The sequence below is a fragment of the Equus quagga genome, chromosome 5 (assembly GCF_021613505.1).
Source record: "Equus quagga isolate Etosha38 chromosome 5, UCLA_HA_Equagga_1.0, whole genome shotgun sequence".
Taxonomy (NCBI): Eukaryota; Metazoa; Chordata; class Mammalia; order Perissodactyla; family Equidae; genus Equus; species Equus quagga.
Window position 1 is genome coordinate 100093135 of NC_060271.1, and position 25620 is coordinate 100118754.

At 55.7% G+C, this 25620-nt stretch overlaps 1 protein-coding gene across 4 annotated transcripts in view; it reads right to left on the reverse strand.

Moving 5' to 3' along the window:
- Positions 1-3423: 3423 nt before the first annotated feature.
- The window catches only part of TTC7A (tetratricopeptide repeat domain 7A), a 121295-nt gene continuing 99098 nt past the window's right edge, over positions 3424-25620 (reverse strand). For 3 of the 4 annotated variants that reach the window (XM_046661738.1, XM_046661741.1, XM_046661742.1), the window contains 3 exons: positions 24009-24143; positions 16272-16474; positions 3424-5680 (listed from right to left, as the gene is read on the reverse strand). In XM_046661738.1, coding sequence (XP_046517694.1) covers positions 5459-5680; positions 16272-16474; positions 24009-24143 — 560 coding nt within the window. In that variant the 3' untranslated portion in view covers positions 3424-5458. The remainder of the gene's footprint in view (positions 5681-16271; positions 16475-24008; positions 24144-25620) is intronic. The other variant, XM_046661739.1, reaches the window with a different exon arrangement.

Genomic DNA, 25620 nt, shown 5'->3' on the forward strand with positions numbered 1-25620 from the left:
CCGCCTGCAGCGGAGCGCGCGAACTTAACCACTCGGCCACGGGGCCAGCCCCAATAATATGCATTTTTTAAAAGAGGTCTCCAATGACTCTCTTCTTGCTAAATTCCAGAGACAGTTAAGGGGGAAAAGGAATGAGGGAGAGGGCGAGAGAGTGAGCAGTGACAGTCACCACCTGTCTGGGGGGCCTCTGCACAGGGGTGCCCAGGCCACCTTGTAGGCTGTGGGTCAGTCCAGAGGGGAGGAACTTTGGTTCTGGAACCTACTCATTGTCCAGTCAGCTGATGGGCAGGACAGTGGGGTCACATGGCCCAATGCAGAGCTCCCGTGGTGACCTTTTCATGTTTCTGGACTGTGTGGCATCTTCAGAACCCCCTTGCTATTTGGGGGACCTTCTAGCCTCGTGAGTGACCTCCACTTCCGGAACCTCCTTACTGGCTGCAGAAAGGGTGAGCGCTGGCAGGCAGCATCACCCATTCCAATCCACTGAAGCAGGGGCCCAAGCCTGCAGCCAGAGGGGCGAAGCTGCCGGCAGAGGGGGTGGGCTTCTGCGCACCCAAGGGCCCCTGGACCTGTGTATCTTCCCCTGTGACACTCCAGTAGAGGACTTAGGGTGATGCATGAGTCCATGGATCCCTGAGGGGTCAGTCTGCTGCCGCCATGACGGGGGCTTCCTGCCTCTCTCCCCGTGTCCAGTGAGCGGGCTCTGTGGGTGAGGACCTAGGTTCCTAGGCCTTGCCGTATACCAAGTAACTGGAAGTGGAGAAATCATGACCTCTTCACGTTTCATGGGGACAAAACCAACTTCCCAACGTTGTTGACTACCAAAGGAGCAATGTCGGAGAGAAAGTTCACAGAGAAGTGCCTTCTACATAGTATAGTGCAGCAAGAACGTTAGATTGTCATTGTCATCTTCATTCCAAGAGAGGAGCCAGGACAGGAGCCGCCCATGGGTGCACCATAAGGTGACGATGACAGGGAGGGAAAGGGATGGGTGTTCAAAGGAGTATGAGTTCTGTTGTCTGCCTCTTCCAGAGGGATCAGCATTGTACCCAGTTCCCAGAAGGGCAAGGCTTGCAGGAATGAGGGGCTGATGCAAGGTGTTAGAAGGGGCCAGGTTATTGCCCACCTGGAACTCTGGCTGCTCAAGCAGCCACATTTTGTGTCCTGAGGCCCATGTCCTCTGGTCACAACTGATTACTCTTAGTGATCCATGAAAAAATGAGTGGGGCCAATGGGATCCTCTCGTCCAAGAATCTAAACTAAGATGCTCAGAGGGGAGTTGCTGCCGCACTGTAGGTGGTAGGTCAGCCAGTGGTGGGGCTGGAGCTGCCAGCGTGTGTAGATTGAACGTGGTCCTAGTGGAGCACACCTCTGAGTGAGCAAAGCCAGCTGGCAGGGAGAGGAGGAAGGAGCAGACAGAAGCAGAGAAAAGAATCGCACACACGTATTGAGTGTTTACTATGGGCCTGGCACTGTTCTAGGCTCTTTCCATGTTTTTCCCACTTAATCATCAAAGCAATCCACAAAGCAGGCACTATTTCAGTATTCTTCTTACTTTACAGATGAGGAGACAGGCACAGAGAGGTTAGGTGATTTGCTCAAGGCCACAGGGCCAGCCAGTGGTAGAGCTGGGCCTTTGAGCTCAGGCTCAGTGCTGACTCCATCGCAGAAGACAGACCCATGGCTGCTTTGGCCCTACGTCTGTGCACTGTAGCTCCTGCCCCAGGGCTCCAGGGAGCTCCCTGTCTCCTCCTGGAGCTACCTTCAGTGCGTCTCTGTTGTTTGAAACTGGAAGAGCTTGATGAGAATTTGAAGGAATTTCTGGCAGGGGATGGCAGGAGACTTTCTGGTCAAGACCTCCCCAGCCTCCAGAACCCTCTGGGTCAGCACCACGTGGGTTGGTCCCATGGATTGCTTATGTATGAGGCTGCCTGACTCTGAGTTGCCATCAGGAGCCGGTAGCATGCACAGGGGGAGGTTTGTTTAGCTGGATGCTTCCCAAGCAAGGCCAATAAATATTTGCACGGTGACAACATCTGAGTGCCTGGGTAGGGGATGTGAATGCAACAATGGGCACTTTGGTACTGAAAGGAGTCTGGGTGGTGGTGGTTGGAATTCCATTCATATTTGTGCCTGCAGATAAACATTATTAATACTAAAGGGCTGTGTCCTAGAGAGTGGCGGGTGGGCTGGAGGGCCATGGGGGTGACAGTGCAACCCAAGTCTTGGCCCCAGACTTCAGCCCTTGTTCTGGCTCAATGGGTTGGACACGGGGCTGTCTCCCTCCCTCTCCAGTGAGGGTTTGTGTGTGAACGAGGGGTCTGCAGACTGGCAGCTGGGGCTCAGGAAAGGCCTGGGTCTCCACCATTGCTTGACCTTCCAACATCTGACCAACTTGAGGTCAGCCTCCCCTTCCTCCATTTTCTTCCTTGTAAGATGAGCCTTCTAGACCTTTCTCCTAGGCTGGCAGATAATGTAACACCACCTATGGCTTTTAATCCTCACCCCAGGGTCCGTGAGCTGGGGGTGAGTGTTCGTGACAGTAATCAGATGCTAATTGTTAAATCACTGAAGATTGTGAACATGTTTCCTTACATAAAGTATCACAGCGAAAGAGAAGCTGGGCACTCAAAGACCCTTCCTCACTAGGACAGCAAAACCGTAACCGAGACTAGGGCTGGGGGGAATGGGGAGTGGGGGAGGCCAGGCCACAGGGAGGCCGCAGGCGTGCCAAGCTCTGTCTAGGGCGGCCGTGAGTCCTAGGCTGTCTTCAAAGTGGGTGGGTGCAGCCCTGGGGGTGGTGCCAGATGATCCCTTGAGGTGCACGAAGAAACTAGAGCCTCTGTGTAAATTTAGGTCACCCTTTAAAATGTTACTGCACCCTCTATCCTATAGCATATGAGCCTGTGGTATCACACATATCAGGAGTGTAGTGGCATGGACTTCTCAGTGCAGGTGGCCCCTCTGGATGTGGCCAGGACCCCTCCCCCCAGGCCTCGCCCTCAGGTGCTCCATGGGCAGTGCCGGTGGCAGGAGCTTCTCCTGTTCAGATGTTCAGACCAGTTGACAAGTTCGGCCCTGGAAGCAGCAGGGGGCTCAGGCCCATCTGAGGGACAGGTGGCAGGCCACAAAGAGGCCTGCTCTAGCCAGCCGCCCTGCCTGGACCCCTCACTGCCTCCTCCCACTCACCTCCAGGATTCAGCACTGACCTCAGTACCCTCTCCGGACCCTGCCTGCCTCTCATCCACTCACTTGGCTCAAACCACAACCTCCTCAACGGGCCCCTCCGTCCCCTCCTTCCTTCTCCACACCTGCCCCACCTGTGTGGCCAGGCCCCAGGCTTCAAGACTTCTTCAGCCTCTCTCCTCCCACAACACCCCCTGAAGGCCCGTTCCGGGGCCACCAGCCCGCTGAATGGACACGCTGCTTCAGACAAACCTTCAAGGGGCTCTTTATTCAATTTGCGAACTGTCAGCAACTCGGCCAGCCCCTCTGGGGGCTCCTCCAAGGAAATGCTTCAAGTTGAGCGCGTTCAGTGCCTTTCCTGTTACCAAGAACTGACTACCCACATCTTTGGGCCCCCCAAGGCAAAGCAACAGCACTTGTTTTTTCTTGTTTACTTTTTTTTTAAACAGAATTCCAGAATAAAAATAGATCTATATCATATATATATATTTGTACATAGACATACACATAGAGAGAGCCTTCAACCAAGAGGCAAAGGATTTGGTGTCTCCCAGTGTCCCCTGGCCGGGTGGGGGAAGGCCAGGGGTGCAGCCTCTCCCTGGGAAGGAGCATCTGGGCATATGCAGCGCTGAGCCATTGCGGCCAGGAGGGTGGGTCTCTAACAGCCCCTGCTCCGAGGAACAGACTTGGGCTACGACAAACCAGGGCAGCCCTTGCCCGACCTTTCCACACACCTTAAAATGGGACATGTACCAGACGGAGCTTTAAAACTAAAACCCGAGTGCAGATCAAAAAGGAATTTCCTGATGGGCCCACGAGGGGCTGACTTCTTGGGGAGAATTCCAAGAGCATTGTGCAGCAGGGCTGGGGGAGCCAGCAGGGAAGACACCCACCCACTAGCCCCCAGGGACCCCTGCAGACAAGGGTGTCATGTACACAGAGGCCTGCGCAACCAGAGAGGAGGGGCCAGGCTCTATCCTCCTTGGGTCTCCAACCACAGTCCTCATTTGGCCCCAGGCAGGGGGTGGGGAAGGGTGGCTCAGGTCACCCAAGAAAGCCTGAGCTGAAAACGGGCTGTGGGTAGTAAGATGTACTGGGGACAGTCCTAGAGACTGCCTATCTCCACATCATAGGCCTTAGAGGATCTGCATTGTACCTATTGCCCAGAAAGGTAAGGCCTGAAGGAATGACATGCTGATGCAAGGTCTGAGGGCTGGGTCCAGCAGCCCTGTTTGTATCCTGAGGCCCATCCTGGGGGCTATGGCCTAGGGCCTAAGGAGGCTGCTTGGGCTGGGGCACACTTCCAGGGAGATGGGGTAGGCAGAAATGGAAGGTTAGTTAGGGCCGGTGCTCAGTGGCCCTGGCCAGACCCCAGAGGCCCCAAAGGCACTTGGCAGCAGAGAGGAAGAGCACAGTGGGGCCCAGCCGGCCTCCTTGGGCAAAGAGGGGCACCAGCAGGCATCATCCACTAAGTCAAAGTCTGGGAGAAGGACCCAGAGGTCCATCCTCCTCCCACCTGCCAGCAGATTCTTCAAGCCCTGACCGCCCTCGGCAAAACCTGAGAGTGATCCCAAACCCTGTCTAACCGAGGCGTGCGAACCATGGGGCTCCCTAAGGCTCAGAGGCAGGGGTTGGGGTGCAGCACAACGGCGAGGCTCCCCTGCCAGCACTCTCGGGAGCAGGTGCAGTCACCACAGCTTAAGTCACTTAGGGTTCAAGCAGACGAGACTGTCTCCTGAGGCGCCGAGGAAGGAGCCCAGGAAAACCCTCTTGGCTCGGTCAGAGGGCGGCTGGTGGGGTGCATCTTTGGTGTTGGAGGGCAGGGAGCTGAGGTTCAAGCCTAAAGCTTGTGCAAAGCCGGGAAACCCAGTGTCAGGGACGTTAGGGAGGGGCACGTACATCACAGGGGCTTCTAGACGGGCAGGGGAGGTACCCAAGCCACACTGACCCTTACTGCACACTTAGAGGATGCACGTATTCTCTGGGGAGGGGCCCCTGTGCTGGTGTGGCCTCCCAGTTACTTCCTTGCTCACGAATGCCATGATGTCTGTCTAAATCCCAAGGAGCAAGGGATTTGCTTTTGATGCAAATCTGGTCCACCCAGCTCCAGATGAGCAGCTCCCAGAGCCAGCTGGCCCCGGAGGGAATACAGGGGTGGCTGGGAGAGGCGAGGAGAACTGGGGCTGCAGCCTGCAGAAGTGTTCCCTAGAGATGTATTTCCCTGAGGCCCCAACCTCCCCTGACCCAGGCTCCCTGTGGCCGCAGGGCAGAGTCAGAGCTCTCTCGGGATGATGGAGAAGGGCAGCACCGGGCTGCTGGCCTCCAGCTCGAGGGCCGTGAGGAAGCAGTCAACAGCCGCCTCGCTCTGGCCCTGGGCCTGCAGCACCTCGCCCAGGCCCTGCCATGCGTCGTGGCACGTGCTCTGCCTCTCCACGGCGTCCCGCAGCACCTTCTGGGCCAGGCTCTTGTGGCCCAGTCGACTCAGCATCAGACCCTGGGGAGCAAGCACAGGGCGGGTTAGTGAGGGTGTCTCGGGAGAGGGGCATCTTGGCCATCGGGGCAAGGAGTGGGAAGCAGCCTGGCCACCAGCCAAACAGGGCCTTGAGTCTCAGGCTTTGGTAGGGTCAAGTGACTGTGCCCTTTACCCATGCAAATCCAACCTGTCCCCGCCCAGCCCTGCTTCCAGCCCAGCCTCCCAGATCACCCACTGTGGGAGCTCTGTCCCTCCTGGCCCCGAGGGACAGGCTTTCAAGTCAGCAGACCTGGCTGTGAGTCTCCCCATTACCAGCTGGAGGATCCTGGGCAACTCACCACTCTCTGGCCCTGTTTCCTAAATGGGAAAGATGACAGTACCCGCCTCTAGGATTGTCGTGAAGTTTACAGCAGTCAGCACATGTAAAGCACCTGAACAGTGTCTGGCACACGTGAACCCTCAACCAGTGGATCTGTTACTCCCAGGCCTTGCTGCTGCACTACAGAACTGCCCTTCTCCCCAGGGACCATGAGACCCAGGGACGTGCGCTACCAGCTTTGGACTCTACAACCAGAGGGAAGAACCTCAAGCTTGGGGGTGGGTGGGGGCAGCTCCTTTGTCTGCATCAGCAGCTGGCCTTCCTGCGGACGTCCGGGGACCAGGGACGGGTGCTGGGTGAAAGAAAGGGCTCTAGGAGGAGGGGTCGGGGGTGGCCGCGAAGCTTGGCCCCTGCTGTTTGGCTCCAATAACCCAGTTGCCAGGGAGATAGAGGAAGTGACAGGAATTGTCACAGAAAGGAGTTGGGAAGTGAAACTGGCACCCTGTCCCTTCTACATCCTCTTCCACTCCCACAGGGAAGGGTAAAGAAAGTGTGGGGGGACAAGGTGGTGAGCAGGGGGAGGGGCCAGGACTCCCTTTCAGCCTCTGGTCCCAGGAAGGCTGCTTTGCACCATCCCACTGATCTATGTTCCCGCCCTCAAAGGTGGCATGGGATGGCAGCATGGGGGGGCCCTCCTCTCATTCAAAGACATGAGGTAAAGCAGGAACAACACTGACTTCCTCGACAGGTTGGGGATGGGGTGGGGGTGGGGAGCTGCCTTCTATTTGCCTGGAGCCCCTTCTCGGGTGCCCGCCCACTGATGGCCATGTACAATTTTAGCTGGAACATTTTCCTCCTCACCGAGCTCCCCAGAGTTAGGCTCTCTGTTGCTATGGAGACCCACCAGGGAAGATGCACAAGCCTGATTTCATAAAGTCCTCTGAGAGCCTGGAACATGACCAATTAGGCAAGAGTGAAAGATGGCGCTCAGGAAGCCCTAGGAAAAACTTCTCCCTCTCCAGAGGCACTGGCTGGTGGTCCTGTGGCCAGTGGGGCAGGAAAGGACAGGGGAGTTGTAGTCACAACGCCTCTTCAACCCAGAACGGAGCTGTCCCCAGGGAACCACACAGATGGGGCGGAGGACAGGGGAGCCGTGGCAGGGCGGAGCCTCAGGCCACGGGGGAGCAGTGCTGACTCAGGGCTGCCCAGGACCAGAGGGCAGTGCCCAGTCTGGCCAGCATGGCTCCAGGCCAAGCTGTTCTGCCCGCACGGCCTGGGAGCTGGACCCCGAGGAGCTCACGATGGAACAGGGCCCACAGGGAGGGAGGGAAGGAAGGCGAGACGACAGGCAGCCAGACACCAAAATTAAGCACCAAAAATGGAAGGTTTGAGCCTGCGAGTGCTGCCCATCGGGGAGCGACAGAGGACAGAGGCCGAAGGCCAGCAGGGCCTCCCAGAGAGGGGGCGGGGCCGCAGCGGCCTCTACACACTTTTTCTATATTGAGCTTCCACATGAGATTTTGTTTGAAAAGAGGGCTCAAACAAACTGCTAAAACCCAGTTTGAAAACCCCTGATCTCAAGAAGTGTGTGGGTGTTGGGGAAGGAGCCAGATGTGTCTGTAGGCTGAACAGGGCGTGTACATGTGCATGCACGCGTGTGCGCGTGTGTGGGTATTACTCTCGGTCTGGAAGGTTTGCAGCAGGCTCCCTGCATGTTCTGTAGAGGAAAAAGCCCGGGGCTCCACAGCCAGAAGACCTGCTGGGTTGGAATCCTAGCTCACCACCAACAAGTGCAGTGACCGTGGGCAAGAGGCCCATTTTCTCTGATCAGCAGTTTCCTCCTCTGTAAACCGGGGAACAGAATAGTCCTCCTTCAATGGGCTATTGTGAGGACTCTGCAATGATGAATTTGAAATTGTGCAGCTGGGGGACACAGTGGGCAGATAGCAAATGGAAGTGTCCCCAGGATGAGCGGAAGGTCCTGTAGGGGCGAGGAGGGGGTGGAACAGCTGATTTCTCTAAGAGGGCAAGGCTCTCTGCGGGTGAAGACTGTGGGCTGGGGTGGGGTTGGATCACGTCCCCCCACCCTGGGGTGCTGACCTTAGAGCCTGAAAGGAGACACCGGGCCAGGTCAGGCTGGGGCCTGGAGGCCCAGGGCCTGTAACAGGATCTGCTGCCACCTGCCCGAGACAGCAGCTTGTTCATGTTTGGTAGCAACTCAGAGCTGTTTGCTGCTTGACAACTGGGTGGGGTCCACCCCAGGAAGATGTAAGGTCTCACCTGCTCTGCCCCCAGGCTGGCGCTGTGCTGAGGGCCCACTGTGACCCTCCTGGCACCCCCACTCCCAGCTGCCCAGAGAACAGGTCTCCAGCGAGATCGTGGGAATACAATTTCATCCAAATGTCCCTGCTGACTCCTCTCCACTCTGGCCAGGGGACACCCTGCACCGAGAGAGACTCAACCAGATACTGGGGTCTCTCAGCATCTGACCCTCACCTGGGAGATGCCAGGGCTGTGCTGCCCACCCACAGGGACTAGAAAGCCATGTGCAAGTCGCTTATGGCGATCAGGCACTGCGCCTATAAGAGGGGGCCAGGGTTGATTACAGCTGCTCAGGGAGAGGCAGGGCTATGGGGCAAGTCCCCCAAATTCCAACTGCACCCATTTCTTCTTCCCTCCTTCCTGGATCTCAGGGAGGAGAGAGCATCTGGCCACATCTCATCCACCTGGGAGCCTGCTCCCCAGGAAGCCTTCCCCGAGGACAGCACCTCCTGCCTCACCATCGCCTTGAGATTGTGCTCCATTACTGCAGGCTCTCATATGCGACCCCTGCCCTGCCCCTTCCTGGGCTGAGGGACAGGGTCCCTAGCTCCTGCCTGCTTCGCTGTTCCCCACAGGGCAGCAGCTCAACAGAGCTCAGGTGGGAGGGTCCTAGGCTCAAAGCCAGCTAATACACCAGAGGCACTTATGCATGCTTAATGATCTGCTTATGGCCACAAAGGCAGGCTGAGGGTCCCAAGGTCCAGCTGCGATATGGTCTCAGGTTTGGATGGAGACTATGTGGGGGACCCTCCCCATTAGGAGACCACGTTCTCTGTGGAGGTACCAGCTGGGGTCAGAGGCTGCAGCCTGGGATGGGAATGAGGGGGAAGAAGGGTCCTGCCTTCCTTTTTCAGAATTGCCACTGCACACCATCTCACTGCATTAATTCAGTGCCTGACACTGTCCCCCACAGGGGAGGGGCCGCAGGCAGGTCCTGACTCTGTGCGCCTGATTATTCTTTTGTGGGGAGGCCTGCCCTGGAAGCAGCCCCTAGTGCTGGGCCAGCTGCAAGCCAGGCTGCGAGCTGCCTCCCCGCCCCTACCCTCAAGTATTTATAGAAGTTATTTTGGGAATTTTCTTTCTGAGCTCAAGGCACATTCCTGGGATTCTGTAACAGCCTTTCCAGCTGGGAAGCCGGGAATCAGCTGGAGGCTGCTGGAACCTCCTGGTCCCTGGAGCCCCCTGCTTGGGGACTGTGGGGCTGCAGGGAGGAGCCCATGGTGAGGCTACCTCTGAGGCTGCTCCACAACACGGCTTCCCCGTTCACCCCTCCTGGGGCGCCGACACACCCTGCGAGGGAGGTCCACATTCCAGCCCCAGCCCAGGCTCTCTGGGCATTCCGGATCCTCATAGGTGTGTCAGCCTCAACCTGTCCAACCAGACTGGGAATGAGGTGGCTCTCCAGCTGAGAACCTAGCTGACGCATCACTGTACCCCTCCTGGGGCTGGGGCCACAGGCGGGTCCTACTTTCCTGTTGTGGAGAGGAGCACAGATTCTTCTAGACCCACCCATATGCCTGGCTGACAAGCTCCCCCCAGATCTCCCGTACACCCTCACAGGAAGAGACCCCTGCTGAGAGAGCCCCCAGACTCACTCAGAGCCCAACCTGGAGGAGGGGGTCTTCTGGGGTAGCAGAGGTGGCTGTGCTCCTCATGTGGCAGAACCCACACCTGTCTTTCCTCTTGGGGCCTCCAGAGATGAGATGCTGAAGAACACCAGTGGGCCTCTAGGCTGGGGTGGGGTTGTCTGTCTTCAGAGGGCCATGGGCCAGGCTCAAGGGTAAGCACTGGCTTGACAAGAGGACAAATCACATCATGGGGGCTCCCTTGCCAGCCCAACCTCTAGGCAGGGGGCTGGCCCTTTCCTCCTCCCACTTTCTGGGCTGGTTTCAGGTTCTGGGCCGGCTGGAGGCTCTGCCCACCCTGGAGCACGGCTCAGTCTGGGGGGCTGGGTCAGGAGGCTATAGTGAGGCCTCTGGACTTGAGGTCTAGAAGCGTGTGCCCTGTGATAGGCAGCGAGCAGCGGGCCTCACGGCAGAAGCTCCCTGACACTGAGCAGAAGGCAAAGCCTAAGGGGGTGGTGATGGCCTATTTGGGGGGGTGTGCTGGCCTCCTGGACAAAGGGGAAAGGACTGGACCCTGCTAGACCCTCCAGACACGTTGAGTCTTTCAGACCATTGATTCTGGGGCTACATTAAGCCAACAGTGCTTAGGTCTAGTTCTGATCTGAATCTATGACAGGCAGACAGAAAGCTTCCTGTCTACTTCCTCATCAGGGCTGGTATGGACTTCAGGAGCCCACACACCAGCCTACAGCTATCAGCTAATGTCATCTGGGCCTTGCACTGTGTACGCTCTTGTCCCGGCCACAGGGCAGCTGGGGCCGATGTCCTGCATGTGTGTGCCTTGGCCAGAGTCAGCCCACACGCCAGCCTATGGCTATCAGCTAATGTCAGCTGGGCCTTGCACTGTGTACGCTCTTGTCCTGGCCACAGGGCAGCTGGGGCCGATGTCCTGCATGTGTGTGCCTTGCCAGAGTCGCCGGGTGGCTCAGTGAGGACGCAGCGGCTCTACCACAGTGAGTCTGGGGCTTGGCTCTGGGCTTCCACTTCCCTCTATAAACCAAGAGCATCTGAACCTGGCCTGGGAGCAGCACTTCAAAATGAAAAGGTCAAAGTAACCACAACTACTGGGCTGTTACCTTTCAGATTTAACCTGATTCTAACAAAAGCCCTCAGGGCCTGCCATTGTGCTTCCCATTCTACAGAGAGGACACTGAGGTTCTGAGAGGTTGGGGAACCCAGCCAAGGGTGAACAGCGAGTGCAGGCAGTGGGACTCAGGCCAGGGCAGCCAGACTCAAAGGCTGTGCTCCAGCCTCTGGGCTGATACTGGGGCTTAAAAACCATCCCAGCCAACCAGCCCCAGAGGCAACCCCAAAGGCAGCTCTGAGTGCCTGGTCTCTTGTCACACTCCTCCCTGCCTTCTCAGCACGCTGCTGGTACCAGGGGCCACCTGGCAGCAGAAGGACATGTGGGCCCGTGACCCTTGCCCCACCACAGAGAGGTCAAGCAGCCTGGTGGAAGGTGCGGCTCAGGCTTAGGCCACCTGCCAACAAGTTTTCTCCACGAACAGTGCCAAAAATGCCTGATGTGGACTTATCTTTTCACAGTTCATCCGAGCCCTAAACTACCCCTTGAGGTCACCAGGGCCTGAATTATTATCCCCATTTGATAGAAAACCGAGCTAGTGAGGGGAGGTCATCTCCAAGTGCCCCCATGAACTTGAAGGCTGGCAGGGCTGGTTGTCTGTCTCAGGTGTGTCACCTCTCCTGTCCAGTCCTGCCCTCCAAGACTGGGGATGGGGCCAGCCAGGGGAGGGGGAGCGGGAAGCTCTGTGCAGCCAGAGTTCAGCTCTTGGGCCTCAGAGAGCACAGCCTTCTTGCTGGATTTCTGGAGCACGGCAAAAGGCCCCACCCAGCACCTTAGGGCTGGGTGGGGCAGGGAGGGTGGTGGGGAGCTGCTGGGGACTTGAGAGGAGCTGTGGCAGGTCCAGCCTGGGGAGAGGGGGCGAGAGGTTCTGGGGCCATCTGAGGGTGGCTGCATGCCCTGGCTGTGCCCTTGATCCCCCAAACCCACTTAAAGGATGAGACAGCTCACTCCACGCTGGGAGCGAGACAGAACTGACGCAGGGGAATAATTCATAGTCACACTCTCATCAGAGGGCAACGGATGACAGAAATGCTGTCTTCCTGTCTTTCCAGGGGCATATGGAGAGAGAGGGGGTAGAGTCACGTGGTCAGGATTGCACCAGAAATTGCATCACAGGGAATTATATCACAAGCCAAAGCTCACGCAGGGCAGTCTCCTTTGCTGCTGGGGAGCCTGAGGACGAAAGGGTTCTGGGGAGACGGGGCAGCAAGAACCTGGAGCTCTGTTCCAAGATGACCAGGGGCAGGCGCCAGCGAGGAGGAGGGAAGCCTGGCCAGAGAGGGGCCAGGAAACCCCTACCACGAGTCTGTCCCTGGGAGAGGAGGGTGGGGCACCACCCACAAATGAAGGTGGCATGGATGCAGGCGCACCTGCCCACTGAGGGCTGAGGCTTTCAAGTTGTCTTTTCTAGTGAGAAAGGCTGCACCAAAGCATCCATCCTGCCAGCTCAGCCAAGTGGAGGGCAGTGAGAGTGAGTCAGTCAGTGGCCAGGGTTAGTGACACTCCCACCATTAAGCTCAGATGACCTCAAAGGAACCCCCTTTCTTGAGAAGGCTCTCAGTGACTTGAGCACTCCATCAGTCGCCTCCTGGCCTTCCCCAGGCATCCCTGCTCCCTCGGAGGTGCAGAGAGGCTCCTGGGAGGTGGCAGGGCAGAGACAGGCTCAGAGAGATGGGTGCAGGCTGCCTGAGGTCCCTTCTCTGCCAACCATCTCTGAAAAGCAGTGTTACCCGGGGGCCAACTCCTCTGCTGATCTTGGGGACCCTGCTTCCTTTCTCACGTTTCCTCAGGGGCAGGCAGGTAAAGTTCAGGCTTCCCCTTCTTAACTAGATTCTTCTGCAAGTAAATTAAGTTCTCAACACCCAGGCTGAATGAGTGGGGTTTCCAGCTACCTGGAGGGGAGGCTGAGACGGAGCTGGCCAAGACTGTCAGGACCTGTCCCTGAGGTTTCATTGGGAACCTCCATCTGCAGAGAGCGTGCCTTTTTCCTCCCACACTTGGCAGTCTCCTGAAGCAACTGGCATCCTTGAGCCTGGTGGAGGCCCGTAAGACCAGAGCCTAACGGCGGAGACTCCTCTGGGACACTGCTGTGACACGGTGGACACTCTTCCCTCGCAGAACACTGCCAAGGAGACGTCCCTTTCCTGCCTGACCTGGGTGGAAAAGCCTGAGCTGAGCCCAGGGTGGAGCCAGAACCATGGAAACGTCTCCCCTCACATCCAGGGCAGGGAAGGCGGCAGGATAGGGAGATTAGAGAACCTGCTTCTGGACCAAAGTTCATATTCCTGGAAATGCCTGAACCGTGGCTCCTGAAAGCAATAGCCTTCCACTCCCAGAGGCTTTCTCCAGCCTGTCCCCAAATCTCCTGTCCCACGTACACAGCTCCAGGGAGAGGCTCTGAGACCAGCCTCCCAATGTTTGACAATCCCACCCTAAGGACTATAGGGCTGAACCTGGCACCCACATAGCTCTCTGAGTCTATCTCGGCCCTCCTCCTTCCAGCCCTTAGGGAGGGGACTCGACCACTACCACAGAGGGCTCACGGAGGGGTCCAGAGCTCTTCCAGCCCAGTGCTCTTAGGGGAGGGATGCCTCTCCTCCCCCTGGACCTATCAGAGGCCGAGGCCCTCATAGAGCCGCAGTGGCGTGGCAAGGCCAGGACGTCCTTCCTGGGAACCTGCCTTGGCAATGAGTCTATGGGGGGATACCAGTTCCCCTCCAAGTTCATTTCTCTGGATAACTTTCTAAGGATGCACCAACCTCCGGAGCTCACAAGGGCTGAGACAACTAATGTGTCTCTCTCATTCTCTACTGACTGTTTTAACAATGAATCCCTTACATAAATGTCAAGCTGACTTAGACTGACAGGTAGTGGCTCCCATCATGTTGTACCACGGTGGAAAGGATCCCAAGGTCACATCTGTGCTCACTGGGAAAAAGTGCTGTGCTTGATTTGCAATGTCTGTCATGGGTGAGGGACTGGACAGTGGCGGCATATATGCTGTGTTTTGCCTCCCTGGATATTGCATTGCAGACTTTTAGAAGCACTTTTACAAACGTCACCTCATTTGATGAGAACAATGCTGGTCTAGGAATTATGAAGATTACTATTTATTTGCAAAAGGAGACATCAGGAGTGTGGAAGTTAATGTGTTTTTTCCTAAATCACCCAAGTGAATTAGGGTCAGAGCCAGGATTAGATCCCAGATGTCCTGAGTCTGAGGCCAGGGCAGGGGAGCCACTTAGATCAGGGAATGCTGAAGATCAACACGCCAAAGTCTTCATGGGTCTTTGGGAAAAGGGTGCTTAGTAAATCTTCCCTAGGCTTGGAATTTGCTATTGTTTATGCATATGTGTGGGATGCTGGCAGGAGCAGAGCGTGTGGACAGAGGATGGGCTGCCCACATCAGAGCCCAACTGCCCCTCTGGGTGCCTGTAACTTTAACGGTGGGCAGGCCTGGTTCCGACTTGCTCCAATTTCATCAGCATCAAATCAGCAAGGCACCCCGGGAAGAGAAAAGGGACCATTTCAGAAACATCTGTAGGGAGCCACTCTGGATAGCTATTCAGTTACCATGGAAACCTACCCTTAGAAACTGCTTCAATTTCAGGAAAATAGCTACAAACAATAATAAACATAAATGAAAAATGGTACACTGTAACTTCAAAATTGTAGTCATTATTGGATTTTGTCAGGCTTTCGGGACCGAGACGGCAGGCTCACATCCGTGAGCACAGTGGAAGGCAGACATCTCTGCCTGGCTGTGGGCCTAATGACATAGCCCACATCCTCCCTCCCACGTCCCTAATCAAGTTTCTGGATGTGACCTCCGGAGAGGCATTTATCAGGGGGGCTAATGTCTGAATTGCAGGAGGAAGGAGGAGGTGCCTCGCGAAAAGCAAACATTTGCTGAGCAGAGTGGAAGGCAGCAGGGAGTCATGTGGAAGGGCACATGTGTGGTGGCTGCATGAGCCTTCTTCAACTGACGCTGAGCATTCACATGGGTCTGGGCTAGAAATCCTGTAAGAAATCAGGCAGCGGGAATAATAGGTGAGCTGGGAGTCTCTGTTCTAATCTGTTTTCAAGGCCTCTCAGAGTTGGAAACATCCTTAGAAAGATGACCTGGTCCAACTCCTCCCCCACGTGATGTTTCCATTCTCCTGGCAACATCCTCGCTAGCTGATTCCTGAGTTTGTGCTTAGACTATTCCAAGAGTTAGACTGTTTTTCCTGACACTGAGCGGAAATCTAGCTCCCTATAGCTTTTACTCATGAACAATCAGACCCCCTTTGGCAATGATAACCCGTTAGCCACCTGGAGTCATTCTCCTGGTCCTTCTGTGTTCTCCATGTGGCAGACGTCAGTGATACCCTTGTAGCCACTGCCCTCAAAGAGCCCTCAAAGGGGGATGTCTGAGGTGGGATCTGGACCCCAGCACGAGAAGACTGTGTCACTAACTGTTGGCTCCTAAATTATACTTCAAAAATCACTGTGCATATGCAGGCCTGTACACGTTCAGATGATTACACTTATCCTGTCCCCTGCTCTCTGAAAGCAGCTAAAGAAGGCAGGGAAGAAACAGTTATCCCAGAGTCTACTACACCACCTGTCACAGGTGGTACTCAATAAATGTTTCCTGGACCAGAGAATGCCCACTCACAGAGAAGTAAAACTGGGGTGCCGAGAAGGTGGCTGACTTGTCCATGACCACCCAGGAAGAGAAGGGCAAGGCCAGGACAAGGGCACCAGCATCCTGCTCCCAGCCTCTGAACCTCCCAACGGGAGGCCACTGAGCCCTGGGCACCTGAGTCCTGAGCTCCACATCCTAGGATTGGAGATTGCTGGGGCCTCTCATCACCCCGGGGCATTCTCAATGTGAGCTCAAGTCAGGCCGGATGTGGCAGCCCACCCCAGAAAGAAGAGCATTTTGGTATCTGCCTCAAGCATCCAGGGCAAGGACCTGGTGAGCAACAATGAAAGTCCTTTGGGGCTAGACTGCCTTACAGAAATATACAGCCGAAAGGAAGTCACAGAGGATGTCAACCAACCTGCCTAGGTATTTCATCAATGCACGCGGGCTCTGACTGAAGGGGAAAGGCCTGCCTCTACAAGAAAGAGAGCTGTCTCTCCCAATAGAGCAGGGAGGAAAACATCTCCCCCTACACACCAGGGAACAGTGGCAGCAAGGCACCTGCAGGCAGGGGAGGGGGGGAGGCGGGAGCAGGGCCCTGAGGCCTTTCGCGGGGTGCGGGGCTGACTCACCAGGCTGTGCATGATGCGCACGCCATCGGGGTTCACCGTGAGTGCCTCCTTGTACAGCTGCTTGGCCTCCTCCAGGCTGCCCTTCATCTCGGCCAGCCGGCCGCGCATGTAGAGTACCGAGTGCGAGGTGGGGAAGAGGCCTGCTGCCTCCTGGATGCAAAAACCCGCCTCCTTGAGGTGCTGCTGCTCCATGAATAGCTCAGCTGCAAAACCAGAAGGGCGGTGGGAGGTGAGTGGTGGGACGAGTCAGAGGCAGCAGCCCGCTCCCCGCATCCGACCAGCAGCCCCCAGAGTTCAGGAACTGGTCTTAGGTGATGGAAGCCCTCCCACCGAGTCACAGCATGGGACAGGCTCACTCTGGGGTCAGTGGTAACACCAAGTAATGGTGTCTGAGTGCTCTCTGTGTCAGGCACCGTGCCATGTACACCACACAGACTGTCTCAGCCAACACTCTCAAAACCCTGCAGAACAAGCACTTTTAGGACCCCGCTTCAGGGAGGAGAAACTGGGGCACAGAGAGGGTAAGGAACTTGCCTAAGGACACAGGGAGGGTAAGGTATGGAGCCGGGGTTTGCATTGGGCTGTCTAACTTCAGAGCCTGGCAGTGGGGGCACGAGTGGCGTCCCCTGAGCTAAGCGCTTTCCCAGTGTCCTTTCTCTTCACTTGTTCGCTCTGTGTCTGGGGTAGAGGGTGGGAGCAGATGTGGGAGGCTTTCCTCAAGGCTCTCAGTCTCCAGGGAAGGAGGCTGACTGCGAGTTAACGCCACCCGCATGGTCAGCACGATGGAGAGCCAAGTGGTCCTGCCAATGATGGGGTGGGAGGATGAGGAGAGGAGAGGCCCAGGAGCAGCTGCAAAGGGGCAGAGCTGGGGCTCACACTGAGGAGTGTGGGCAACAGCTACAAAACCACCCGTACTATTAAGAGCTGACGGTGGGCCAAGGCCCAACTGCATGAACTATCTCCTCTCATTGAATCCTGAAGACAAGTCTGGGAGAGAGGCAGGTGCTCTCCTGTGCTCCATGCTGACAAATCAGGATGAGAGAGTGGGGACCTCGCCCCAGCCCCTCCATGGGAAGGGGGCAGGCAGGGCTCCCAGCCTTCCTCCAAAGTCCAGGACTTCCCGCCGCCCGCACGCACCTTTTGGCCAGCAGGCAGGAAAGGATCCGCCCCACAACTGGTTTGCCTTCTTCCCCTAGATCAGTGGACACAGGGTGGTTTCTCTGATCCCAGGCCAGCCCACATACACCCACATTTCAAACCCATGCTCTGCAGGTACACACACACCCACAGCCGGCACTTTTAGAAAAGCGGCTGGGGGTGCAGCTCAGCCTCGCAGCCCACTCGGTCCTCCTCTCATGCAGCCCTGGCGCAGCTGCACCTCCCCGCCCCCACCCCCGGGCTGGTGCCCACATGCAGACAGGAGCACAGAAGGGCAAACAGAGCCTTGCCTGTGACTCTGCCAAGAGCTGTTCCTAGCAAAGGCCCAGAGCTGAGGTCACACTAGTTCAGATTAGGTCTGGGGTGGGCTGGATAACAGACAGCCCAGAGGAAGCTCCTAGAAAGAGGTGGAAAAGCCAGGCCCAGGCATCCCATCTTCCTATTCTGACAAGGAGCAGGAAGGAGGCCTCATTAAGGCCTTGACGGTGGCATAAGCACTTGAGGTACTTAGCATGAATTGCCTAAGGTTCATTGTGCAATCAAAGTAGCTTGCCACATCCTAAAATACTACAGAGGCCTTTGGAGCAAGGCTACTCTTCTCTAGTGGAGAGGAGAATTTGGGAGAATCAGAGAATTAAACACAGAGTAGCCAGGCTCCCATGAGAAGGCGACGGAGAGGAATGCAGGCTCTTGTCCCTGGAGACAGCCTGAACTGGAGATTTCCAGGACGGAAAGCACGGGAGGTGAGGCCAGAGAGGGTTGCCCAGTGGTCAGTGCTTTCGTGCTTCCGGCCTGGGCATTCCTCTGCTCTGCTGCTGTATTTCCTTCTGGAGCTGCGGCCTGGGGCTCTAAGCAGGCTGCCTTCATAACTGAGGGTAAAATGTGCAACTACTGAGTACTGACTGTGTGTCTGGCCCTCCTACCAGAAGGAGAAAGAGCAGAGGTGGGAGGGGTGGGGCAGCTAAGCCACCAAACCAGTGGAGTGACCCAGGGCAATGGAATGACAAGTACCAACTCTGAGTGTTCTGGGCACTCAGACGGGGCCAGGTCAGCTGTGCTGGTGTGGTCAAAGAAGTCTTCCTGGGGGAGGTGGCATTTGAGCTGGGGCATGAAGGCATGGGGGCACTTGGCCTAGCAGAGAGGTAGAGAAGGGAGGCTGTGCTGACTGGAGGGCCAGGCTCCACCGTGGCAGAACTCCCCAGGGTCACAAGAAGAGAGGGGAGAAGCAGAAGGAAGTGTGTGGTGTGAGTGATGGGGGGTGGGGAGGCCTGGCCTGCATCAGCCCCTGTGGCTGCTTCCGCCATCGCCAGGAGCTCAGCTCAGAGGCTAGGCTGTCCACTCCCCTAGACCGTGGCCCAGCAGGCCTGGCCCACCTGCCCACCTGCCCACCTGGTCCTGGCCCAGCTCATTAAGCTGTTTACAACTTGCTGCCTGTCTCCCGAGCCCCCTCTCTGGAGGCTGTCCCTGCTCCCTCCACTGGGGACTCCTCACAGTGCCTTCACATCAACAGATATCAATTACAGGGATCCCCACCTCCCTCTTTCCTTGGGGCCTGGGGCCTTGTTGGGGTGGTCATATGCCAGAGAACATGTCCTGAAAAATAGGGCTGCTCCGCTCCGATGGACTTCATTACCAGTTAGGCAGGAAACCAGATGACATAGAACAGAGCCAGAGAATGAGGTCTCCAAGGGCTCCTGGCTGCCTGGCAGACAGCCCCTGGCAGGCCCAGCCTCCAGGGCGGGGCCTCTGACCTGCAGACAGGCCCACAGGTCTGGGGGCTGCAGAGCACCCCTTCTGCCTAGCCTCCGCATCCCTGGGCAGTTGTTTTACCAAACACGGTGCTCCGCAGACGGCCGCCTCGGCTGCAACAGGAGCCACATGGCACCATGCCCATCTGCTGCCCTGATCCTCTACCTCTTGCCCTGGCTGCCGGACCGGAGGTGCCCACACCCATCCCGGCCTCTCCTTGCCAGGGCCGGCCAGATGAGCACTGATGGCTACTAGCTTTTCCTTGAATTCCCATAGGCCTTGCTATCCCCTCAGCGTCGGGCCCCTCTCTGATCCCCTCGGTTCCTTCACTCTCTCTCCCTCCCTCGTGATTTTCCCACTTCTCCCAGCTTCCTCTCTGCCTACTTGACCTCCTCACTGCCTGTCTGTCTCGCTTTTCTTCCTCTTCCCTCCATCCCTCTCCACCCACCCCTCTCTGTGCTTTCTCCCACAGGCTCCAAATGGAAAACATCTGTTCCCTGGAGCTTTGCAACAGTCCCTTTTATTATTTTTTCTGAGGCATCCTGATCTAACCCTGCACCCAGAGCCCGTTCCAGTCTTCCTGCCACTCCTGCCAATGCCCAGCACCCCACCACACTGGGGGATGGACTCACTCTTCAGGGACTACTTGCACACTCTCTGTGCAGGGAGGGCCTTGCCCTCGGGCTGGTCCTGAGCTGAGGAGCAGGGTGAGGGAGGGCCCAGGGCCATGCCTAAGGTCTTTTAGGGGCCTCCCCAGGTGAGATGTGCTTCCTAGAGACCCTCAGTGAGACCTGAGAAAGGAGGGGAGCCAGCTGGGCTAAAAGGGCACAGGCCCCCCAGGGCAGGAGAGAAGTTAAGGTCACACCCTAAACAGAATCCACCTTAGCTGGCTTTGAGTGCCAGAAGGGTCACCAAACTGCTTCCTAAAGGAAACAAGCATCCTGCCTGTGGAGCAGACCCTCCGGGCATATGGACACCCAGAACACAGGAGAAGGAAGGCTGGGGGAGGACAGGAGAGGAATGAGACACTGGGGGCCAGAAGGGAGAAAGACCAGGAAAGTAACAGGGAATCCAAAGGTCTAAACGGATTTTTAGGTTTGGTCTGAGACCCTCCACCCTGGGACCCTGAGAGGGGTCCAATTTGCCTCTGGCCACCAGGGGGTGGAGGCTCTGGGGCCTGGGCTCCCACTTCTTGTCCTGGAAGGAGTGCTCTCCTCACTATCTCAGGACACTGGGATGAGGGGATGCTGGACAGAGAGGAGCAAGGGAAGAGAGGACAGGGAAGAAGGCACAGAAGGCAGGAGGGAGAAGGGTGGGGAGTGGGGAAAAGAGGGGAATGTGAAGGAAGATGAGGAAAGGAATGAGGAGGAATGAGGGAAACAGAAGAATGAGGAGCGTGCAGGACCAAGGGTGAGACAGCTTCTCCCTCGACTATGATTTGATCATAAATATGACCTTTAGACACAGCTCTGGCTGCCCCACCCCAGTCCCCAGTCTGCCCAGCCAACAGCTGGGGTGGCTCCCACTGAAGGGCCGCTGAATGAGCCAGGGCACCGGGTGAGACAGTGTCAGTCTGCCTCTTGGGAGCTGAGACTCAGGTCAACTGCCCCTGACCCATGAAAGCCCATGGCCCTTGGACCTCCAGGGCAGGGTGACTCTCCTGACATCCATCTCCCTCTCTCTAGAACACTGTTAGTTCCGAGACATGAGCTGCAGTGAGAGAGAAGGGTGGGCTGTCTCCTCTCCTGGAAAGCATCTCTTGACACTCAGGACCCTGGAGCATCTATGGGGCTGAGTGCCTCTCCCAACCTCACACAGACCCGCTGCCAAGAGGCAACATTCCCGAAACTCATCTCTCCAGCAGAAACCCTTGGTGAGGCTTCTCATATCAGACTGGAATGGGAAGGAAGTTTGGGGAGGGGAGGGGAGGAGGACAAGAGTTGGGAGAGGAAGGATACAACATAAGAGTGGGTTCATGTTGGAAATTACTGCCATAACAGACTGGGATGCAATTTATCTTGAACCAAACCAGGGGGATTAGCTCATTCCAAAATGATAAAGGGGGATATTTTTCCTTCCTGCAAATTTGCTGCAGCTGGTGGAATCATTAGGTGGGATGGGTGTGTGGGGTTGCTGATGACAATACTCTTAGTCTGGGTCAAGTTGGGGGCAGGGGTAAGGGAGAAGTTATTGCTTGGTGATCTGCTCCTGGCAGCCCTTCACTCAATAACTAGGTACTCAGCACTTGTTTGCTGGTGGTGATGGTGGCCAGAGGAGGGGAGAGGGCTCATGGAGTACAGATTGCTCTATAATCCTCCCGTGCCCGGAATGAAGGACCTAGGACACCTTCTCACTTCCCTTTCTGGCTGTGGCAGCTATCCACCAGTCTAGCCCCACTTTCTTCTATAATGACAGATCTCCTGATTTTTAATAGGGCATTGGACACACAGAATCATGACATTTCCCAGAGGCCTTTGCAGTTAGGGGTGGTCACATGACTAAGTTCTAGCCAATGGATCCTGAGGAGGAGTGATGTGTGCAAATTCCAGGATATGTCCTTATAGGGAGGGTGTGTTCCCTTCTCCCACACTTCCTAGTTATGCTTTGGAATGTGAACATGATGGAGACCCATCTTGGGTCACAGGGATGAGAGTGACATCCCAGGGAGAGCAGAGCCAACAAGATGGAAGGAACCTGGGTCCCTGGACCAGGAAAGCAGAAGTGTCACCCCAATCCAGGCTGCTATCTCTGGAGTGTTACATGAGACGAATGAAGTGTGTACCTTGTAGAAGTCATTGCTATTCTCGATTGGTCACACACACCCAAACCTGTCTCCTAATGCCACATTGCCCAACCCTTAGCTGGCAGCACATTCAAAGCATTCGGATTCTGTTCTCAGAGTTCTCTGTGAGCGGAAAATCTAGGATAACGTCCAGAGAAGAAAGGGTGATGTGCAAATTACTGAAGGGTGTGTGTTTATACCACTATTCCCAAGTTGAATTACAGGCTTCAGGAAGGCCTTTAACTGTCCTTGGAGTTACCAGAACATACGAGCATCCCTAGCATAGGGTGGGATATCTGAGAAATGCAAGCACCTTGTGAAGCTCAAACACGTTTTCCTTTGCTGATGGTAGTAAACAAGGTATACCATTAAAACGAAAGGCCCCGGGAGCTCCAGAGCAGACCGCACACAAGTCTGGAATTTGATGCCCATGTTACTGACACAGTCCTTGAAGTTGGTTAAGGCCCCAGCGTGGGTGCAGCTTTCTAGCCCAGGCACACGTAGGGGCTGAGGCCCCAAGAGCCCCTCGGGAGCCAGTATGGCTCCACGCCTTGGAAGAAGACAGGGGAATCTTTGCCTAAGAGGAGGCCTTGTTTATTATTCCTCCGGATTTTTCAACATTCCTCTTCCTATTTAAGATGCAACAAGCTGACTGTGGAGCACAGCCCCCACACATCCTTAGCATCCTAAGAGACCCTGATATGCTAACTGGGGCAATGTGTGCATTATTAAAATGCTTCCATGTCTAGCCTGCCTTTCTGTGAATCCTGGTCCAATTTTTTTTTTTTCCAGATTCAGAACCTATGGTGGGGAGAGTGGGGGCGTACTGCATACTAATGTGCCCATATGTGAAATCCACGCAGCGGGAAACCTTAGATTCCCAGTTAAGCACCATCTAACTCTGACTTGCAAAATCTGCATGTCCCAGGAACTGATTATCTCCTTTCAGTCTCTTCTCAATCTCCCCTGCGGGGCTAACAGCAACACCCCCTCGGGAGAGAAGGCAGATAAGAGGGTCATCAGAAAAAGGTGAGGAGCTTCTCTGGGCAGTTCTCCATCACGGGGCATGCTGGCCTGGAGCATTTTTAGGATCCTACCCATTCTATCGCCTTTCTCTCCCTTCTTCTCCTGCTGCCATTTTCTCTCATTCAAGCACATCATCCCATTGACTGCCCCTAATCCACCTCTCACACCACCATCATATTAAATTTTCAACTACCCCAGCAAGTCACTTCTTGGCTCTCCTTAGCCAAGCATCGAGGACACTCACTGTTGGTGGGGCCACGCTGCGTCTACCCCGACCACAACCACAGTGGACGGGACAGAACTGAGCACCATTGACTGAGCACTTTCTATGCACCCCATACTGCACTAATGGCTTCACCCCCCTTACTCATGCTAGATCAGGATGGGCAGCAGTGAGCTGACCTTAGAACCCACCTCTAGGGGACTCTGAAGCTGCCTGCTCCCCAACATTAGCTCCCTCAAACTCCATGTGGCAATGGTGCCAATTACTATGAAGAGGGACTGTCACCTGAACAGCAACCTCAGTGTTACCAGCCTTCTGCCTTTCACGAACTCCCCCACCAGACCTCACTTTCCTGGGGGCCGCCATATCTCACCTCCCCTCTAACTAGTGCGTGAGCTCTCTGGGGTTTGAGTCCTAACTAGTTTTACTCAGGAGAAAGTGAGCAAAAGAAGGAATGGGGCTTGTTTTTGAGACAGAGAAGACTATCCATCTGTATGGCCTTTCCTCAAATCCTCACATTTCTATTTGCTGCCAGAAAGCCTCTCGTAGGTGGTCAGGCGGATGTTTTCCCTATTTGGCAGAGAAGGAAATCCACAGCCAGACAGATTAAGTGACTTTTTCCAGGCCTAGCAAAGAAGAAATAGCTTGAACTGGAGCTCTAGGTTCCTGATCCCCAAACCTTTCTGCAAGTACTGTAGCCCATGTGAGCCTTGTCAGGGGTCTCCACAACCCCACACCTCCAAACTCTCTTCTCCAGGGCAGGACACAGCTCTGAGTCACTGGGGCTGGGGACACTCACCAGCCTGAAGCCAGATCTGTTCCAGCGTGGTCCACAGCTGCATGGGGCCCTGCTTCAGGACTGAGCTAGGCATGGTCAGCTCCGACATGGCCTCCTCCAGCCGGGATGCTGCAATGGATGATGCCCGCCGGGAGCCTGCAGAGCAGAAGGCAGAGGCTGAGCAGCAGAGACGGAGTACCACACGCGGCAGGCCCCAGGAGCAGAGACTGAGCAGCCCCACGGGGAGAGACAGGGCACGCTGAGTCAGGACAGGGTGGCTCGGTCGGGCAGATGCAAAAAGGTTCACAGATCTACTAGGAAGGGCCCGCCTCATACCTTCACCCATGGCTGGGGAGAGGAGCTTATGGAGGGGCAATCAGGCAGCAAGCCCACTTCTGGGGGTCTATCACTAAGGAAGACAATCATAAATGTCAGCAAAGGTGCTGGTTCTGCCACTGCCTGTAACACCGAGAACAGAAATGACCCGAATATCCAACAATAGGGAGTGATTAACCATCAGTGAGGGTACAGTCACACAAGACTAAGCCGCCATTAAAATAACGATGCGCAAATATAAATATCAACGCGGAAAGATGTTCCCATTACACAGTTACGTGAAAAAGAGCAGGTTGAAAAGGAGGATGATCACATTTTTATAAAAAGGAAATATTGGTGTGGAAACAAGTCTGGAAACTCGTATATTAAGGTCTAGGTGGTGAAATTATGGATGATTTTTCTTTTCTTCCTTTTGCTATTTTGACTTTGTTTTCATAAGTGCATATTATTGTTTCTTCTTTATATAGAAATGTCCCCTTTGAGGTTGTGCTGTGAAGGATCCTTGGGCAGCAGCTCAGGTCAGACCCTGTGCCCTCTGGGGACCATCTCCCCATGGCAGTTCTGGGTGACGCGGTGCCTGTTCAGGACACACCGGCCGTTGACATTCACATGCAGGTGAAATGCAGCACTTTCTCTCTGAGGCCATAAAGGCTCCAACAATCTCAGGAGACCTTGGGGCAAACCGCAGATGATTTCCATTTATAAGACGAGTGCACACGGAGCCCTAATAATCTGTTCATGGTTCTTCCCTCTTTAGTTGTAAGTGCCCTCTGCTCTCCTTAACCAGGCCCTCCTGGGCGTCAGCAGCTCCACGTTCGGCCCAGTACTCCTCACAGGCACCTCTCCAGTCAGGTGCCAGGCTTGGCACTAGAAACCAACTCTGCCACTTGACAACGGAGGCATAGCTTGGTTCATGTCCACGGAAGTGGAAAAAGTGAGCAATGCCACTAAACACAACACCCTCACACTTTCATTCCCGTGACTAATTCTTCTTGTGTCTCTGAGGAAGGGATTCTGCTGTCATCAGGTCCTCTTTGAATCAGTCAGCTCTGGGCTTAGAGTTGTAAATATAAGCGCAGCTCATGCCTTTCTATTAGACTGATCCACTAAGGACATTATAATGCCAACACTGGCCTGGGGCTTTAGCCTAAGGGGAAACAGTTTCTGGGCTCCACAGCCCATATTTCCACCCCAGGCTCCTCTCTCTCTTCATGCTTCACCCCCCAGCCCCCGCCCCGGGGTTCAAGAGCGGGGGTTCCTCCCTTGCCTACCCCAGCTGCCCACTTCCTACCCCTGG